Source organism: Delphinus delphis, chromosome X (assembly GCF_949987515.2).
Source record: "Delphinus delphis chromosome X, mDelDel1.2, whole genome shotgun sequence".
NCBI lineage: Eukaryota > Metazoa > Chordata > Mammalia > Artiodactyla > Delphinidae > Delphinus > Delphinus delphis.
This window is the reverse complement of record NC_082704.1, coordinates 12,482,748-12,488,747: the sequence shown is the minus strand read 5'-3', so window position 1 is coordinate 12,488,747 and position 6,000 is coordinate 12,482,748. Positions and strand designations below refer to the sequence as shown.

Genomic DNA, 6,000 nt, shown 5'->3' with positions numbered 1-6,000 from the left:
CTCAGACTCTGACCCAGAATGCCAAAGCCCCCTCTGTGGGTGTGTTTCAGGGTCTTAATCGCTGAGCCTCGCACTTGGCGGATCCGGACCTCTCTTTTTCCCTGATCCTCTTTCCCTCCCTCTTGGCTCCTCCCCCTTCGTCTCTTTTCCTCTAACTCCCTCTCAGCTTCTCCTCCGCCCACCTCACAGCTCCTCCTTTTACGCTGTTCTCTCCGCTCCTAGTCCGCAGTCTCGGGCTTCTTCCTTTCCACTCCCTCTCGACTCCACCCCCTCCCTTCCCCTCTTCCCTCTAGGCTCCGCCCTCCCTCTCGGCCTCGGCCTCTTCCCTTATCTTGGTTCCTTTAGTTAGTTCCTGCTCCTGCTCTGTCCCGCCTACTCCCTCTCAGCCACTCCCCCTCCCCTTGGTTCCTACCTCTACCCCTTCCAATTGGCTGCTCCTCCACCTCTCAACTCCTCCTCCATCATAACTCCTCCCCTCCCCCTCCCGCTCGACGGTTCTTTCCTCTCCTACTCTGTGTCTTCTCCCTCTCTCCCACTTCCTCTCCCTACTGTCCCCCTTATACTGAATATAATCTGCCTTTCAAGATTCACACACTCACTAGGTCTTCCTTAGATATAGTCCCACCATGTTTCTGTCACCCCTCACTCCTGTGGTCACACACTTTTACCTCCTTAATTCTTGTTAATTCACGTTGGTTTCTCCTGGGCCCTCTCCGCAAACAGCAAGATAATATTGTTTACCTCTCAGACTTGTGAGAATAAAATGAGACAACGTATGAAAAGCACTGACAAAAACACCTGGCACCTGGTAAGCCTTAAATAAATGGTAACCATTATCATTATGAGTTTTCTCTAGCCAGAGATTTCTGGCACAATTCCTCTTCTGCGTGTCCACCAAACCCCAATAATTTTTTGACTCCCTTCCTTGGCAGTCTTGTTTTTGTAACTGTAAACTCACTTTAAAAATTTTTTTTGGCAAGTAATCAATTCAAAAAGTATTAATGTATAGTAAGACTTATTTTCTGACCTCAGTTTGCCCAGTCGAGTGTGTGGGGTAATGTTCTCTTAGAAGGAACCACACAGGCATTACAGAGTTGAGAACAGTGCGAGGTGTGGTTTGACTGTAGACTTAGCCAAGTTGAAAGTTGGGGTTTTTAGAGGCCAGTTCTAGGTGCAGCAAACTTGCTCTTAATCCTGGAGCTTGCCTTTTCCTGTGAGAAGTATTGATGGTGGTGTTTTGAGCCATGATCTTGTGAAACACGTGTAACTAAGAAATAGCATTTAAAAATTACTTTACACCTGCCTTTTCTCTGACTGGTAATACCTAGTGCTGGCTCTTTATTTCAGCAGGCTTCCTAGCAAAGAAATATAATCTTTAACGAATTTCTTTCTTTTCTTTCTTTCTTCCTTCCTTCGTTGGGTCTTTGTTGCTGCACGCTAACTTTCTCTAGTTGCAGTGAGCGGGGTCTACTCTTCCTTGCAGTGTGCGAGCTTCTCATTGTGGTGGCTTCTCTTTGTTGCGGAGCATGGGCTCTAGGTGCGTGGGCTCAGTAGTTGTGGCACATGGGCTCAGTAGTTGTGGCTCGTGGGCTCTAGAGCACAGGCTCAGTAGTTGTGGCACACGGGCTTAGTTCCTCCACAGCATGTGGGATCTTCCCCCGGCCAGGGCTCGAACCTGTGTCCCCTGCATTGGCAGGCGGATTCTTAACCACTGTGCCACCAGGGAAGTCCCAAGTTGAACATTTAAAAAATTGATTTGTGGAAACTCTTAAATAAGGAAACTAGTTCCTTGTTTGTGGCATCCTTTTCCAAGTTTGTCAGTTGTCTTTGGTTTTGCTTATTGTTTTTTTTTTTCTTTTGTCGTTTAGAAAAATTGGCTTTTATTCTATTTGTCAAATTTTTATGACTTCTGAGTTTTGTGCCCTATTTGAGAGATCTTTACCATACCAGCCAAGGTTATAAAATAATTCTCCTATGGTTTTTTTTTTTTTTTTTTTTTTTTTTTTTTGCGGTACGTGGGCCTCTCACTGTTGCAGCCTCTCCGGTTGCGGAGCACAGGCTCCAGACGCGCAGGCTCAGCGGCCATGGCTCACGGGCCCAGCCGCTCCGCAGCATGTGGGATCTTCCCAGACCGGGGCACGAACCCATGTCCCCTGCATCGGCAGGCGGACTCTCAACCACTGCAGCACCAGGGAAGCCCTCCTATGGTTTCTTATATTACTTCTATGGTTTTAGTTTTAACATTTAAATAAGATTAACATTTTCTGCTGTAATATATGAGAGGAGCCCTCTTAATTTTTTTTTCAGATTGGTGACCAGTTGTCTTAACACCATTTATTGATTAATCTATCTTTTTTCCACTTGAGTTGAGAAACTATGAAGGTTCTTATAAATATAGTAAGCTCCAAATATGTATTTTATTTATTTATTTTTAAATTTTTATTTATTTATTTATATTTATTTTTGGCTGCATTGGGTCTTTGTTGCTGTGCGTGGGCTTTCTCTAGTTGTGGCAAGCAGGGGCTACTCTTTGTTGTGGTGCACGGACTTCTCATTGCAGTGGCTTCTCTTGTTGCAGAGCATGGGCTCTAGGCACGCGGGCTTCAGTAGTTGTGGCGCACGGGCTTAGTTGCTCCGTGGCACGTGGGATCTTCCCGGACCAAGGCGTGAACCCATGTCTCCTGCAGTGGCAGGCAGATTCTTAACCACTGTACCACCAGGGAAGTCCTGCATTTTAAAATATAATTGAAATCTTATGTACTTTGTCAGTTTGGGGACTCTAGATGAGAACTATTATCTTTAATTATCTGCTGTCCTTTAGAAACCTTTGCCTATTCACCTTTATAAAACTATAACTCATATATGTTGCTATTGCTAAATTTCTGATTAGATTTCGCTAAGTGTAGATACAATTCTCTTGTTTACAGAGTTATAGTAAGGTTATTTACATGTGTTCCCAAGTGTGATAACTTTCCATGTCCTTGTCTTTAAAAAAGAAAAATCTAACCACATGGTATAGATGATAGCAGATGTTCAATCTTTTAAAAAGCAGCATATGAAATTTTGAAAAAGAATTACCGAAGTTCTGCTGTTTTAGTGATTTAAAAATTCCTGTCTGGTAAATTATCAAGAGCACAGCTGAGATCCAGGGAAGTAAGCAAAAGCGTCCTGTGAAGAGCCAGAAGAGATGTTATAATGTTCACGAACTAACTTCATGCTCTCAGACAGTCTTTTTGACATAGGCTTTTTTTTTTGGCCTTGCTGTGCGGCATATGGGACCTTAGTTCTCTGACCAGGGATGAAACCGAGGGCTCCAGCAGTGAGAGCACTGAGTCCTAACCACTGGACCGCCAGGGAATTCCCTCCATTTAAAGTTATTATAGGACTTCCCTGGTGTCGCAGTGGTTAAGAATCCTCCTGCCAATGCAGGGGATATGGGTTCGACCCCTGGTCCGGGAAGATCCCACAGGCCGTGGAGCAACTAAGCCCGTGCGCCACACCTACTGAGCCTGTGCTCTAGAGCCCACGAGCCACAACTTCTGAGCCAACGTGCCACAACTACTGAAGCCCGCACGCCTAGAGCCCGTGCTTTGCAGCAAGAGAAGTCACTGCAATGAGAAGCCTGCGCACCGCAATGAAGAGCAGCCCCCGCTCGCTGCAACTAGAGAAAGCCCACGCGCAGCAACGAAGACCCAACGCAGCCAAAAATAAAACATAAATAAATAAATAAATTTTTTAAAGTTATAAAATATTGGTTATATTCCCTGTGCTGTATGACATATCCTTGCAGCTTATTTCTTTTATACACAGTAGTTTGTATCTGTTAATTCCCTACCCCTATCTTGCCCTTCCCCACATTCCTCTCCCCAGTGGTAACCACTAGTTTGTTCTCTATATCTGTGAGTCTGTTTCTGTTTTGTTATATTCATTCATCTTATTTTTTATTTTTTAATTAATTTATTTTTTTTCTTAGTGGTACGCGGGCCTCTCACTGTTGTGGCCTCTCCCGTTGCAGAGCACAGGCTCCGGACGCGCAGGCTCAGCGGCCATGGCTCACGGGTGCAGCCGCTCCGCGGCATGTGGGATCTTCCCGGCACGGGGCACGAACCCGTGTCCCCTGTATCGGCAGGCAGACTCTCAACCACTGCGCCACCAGGGAAGCACCATCTTATTTTTTAGATTCTACATATAAGTGATATCATACAGTATTTGTCTTTTTCTGTCTAACTTATTTTACGAAGCGTAATACCCTTCAGGTCCATCCATGGTGTTGCAAATGGCAAAATTTCATTCTTCTTAATGTCCTTTTTCACATAGTTTTAACAAATCTGATCATTTATTGCACACATTGAGGGCTTACCCTATAGCAGATTAGGGGGAAAAAAAGAAGGGAGAAAAGGCATAATGACAGCTGACAGCCAAAATGAAAGAGAAACTCTTTACAAAAAGAAAGGAAACTCTTTACAAACAAGTTTATGTTCTTTGGTAGGGGTGGAGGGGTGTGGGTAGCAGGGGTGTAAATAGTTATCTCTTGCCATTCAGTTTTGGGGCAAATAGCTGTTCTCATCTCATTTGATACTGGAGATGTCACAGAGTCAAAGCAGGTGCAATGATTGATGCTCAAAATGACCCTGAATCATCAAGGAAGGTTAAATTGTGATCGTAATGTTTTGTTTAAGATAGGAAAGAGTGAAGTGTATTTTAGAATAATCTTATAAAAATGGTTACAATAATGCAAAAAAAAGCACTTATGCAGGTAGCTTTAATTATTTCAAGTTCTTAACTTGAGTTCCATGGACTCTAGGGGCCCTATGAAGCCTCTTAAAGCTGAACAGGGAATTTGGTGAATATGTGTGCTTTTCTGGGGTGAGGAGCCATAGCTTTCATCCTATTCTCAAAGGATTCTATAATTAGAAAAGGTTAAGAGGTAACCTTAACCTGGCTGAGGTATCTGAAAAATTTATGTATTCAAAGACCCCGATGATGCCAGATAAATGAAATGTTATGAATTTATAGCTATACTGTTTTAAAAATTTATAACTGTACTGTGTTATAAATTTATAACATCGTGCTAAGTTATAAATTTACAACTGTACAGTTATAAATTGATGGGAGCAATAGACCCAATTACCTTTCACTTACTTCATTATGTATTTTGCAAGTGCTACCTTATATTACTTTGTATTAGTAATGATTTTTTTTTCCCTTCTTGTAGTCATCAGTAGCACTATTTGTAAATAGATTGGACTCAGTGGAATCTGTGCTACCTTATGAGTATAATACGTAAGTTGTAAGTATTATAATTATATCCAATATAATTGATATAATTGTGATTAATTTATATCATAATTATGATATAATTGTGTTAAAATGTGCCTTAAGTTTTTTTGTTTTTTCTGTGGTACGCGGGCCTCTCACTGTTGTGGCCTCTCCCATTGCGGAGCACAGGTTCTGGACGCGCAGGCTCAGCGGCCATGGCTCACGGGTGCAGCCGCTCTGCGGCATGTGGGATCTTCCCGGACCGGGGCACGAACCCGTGTCCCCTGCATCGGCAGGCGGACTCTCAACCACTGCGCCACCAGGGAAGCCCGCCTTAAGTTTTTAAAGTTAGTGAACGAAAAACCTGAATATATTAAGAAATGTAGTGGTAATTTTATAATAAACGTAACAGAAAAAATGATTAGAATAGAGAGCTTTCAAGGTGAGACAAGTGCTTAAAAAACTAGGAAGTTGCCATACTTGATTTTTCTTTCTAAGAAAGGAAAATTATAAATTTACTACACTTTGAACTTGAAAAAATATCTTTGCAGAGTTGTATCTTATTTCTAAAATATCAAATACTAAGGTAGGTTTATACTAAGGTTTTTAATGGATGAAGGTGCTTAGTTTAGTAGTGAGTAGTCATTATAAGATTCAGTATGATCATTCATTTGAGAATAACAACAAATGATGTACTTCTTAGAAAAAATGATTGTAGTTCCCTTTGGTATTACTTTATTT

General features: G+C 42.3%; 1 protein-coding gene across 1 annotated transcript in view; it reads left to right on the top strand.

The window, feature by feature from the left end:
* The first annotated feature begins 4,609 nt into the window (after positions 1–4,609).
* Positions 4,610–6,000, top strand: part of LOC132418752 (transmembrane 9 superfamily member 2-like) — a 102,027-nt gene continuing 100,636 nt past the window's right edge. The window contains 2 exon segments of the mRNA XM_060002737.1: positions 4,610–4,648; positions 5,216–5,283. Coding sequence (XP_059858720.1) covers positions 4,610–4,648; positions 5,216–5,283 — 107 coding nt within the window.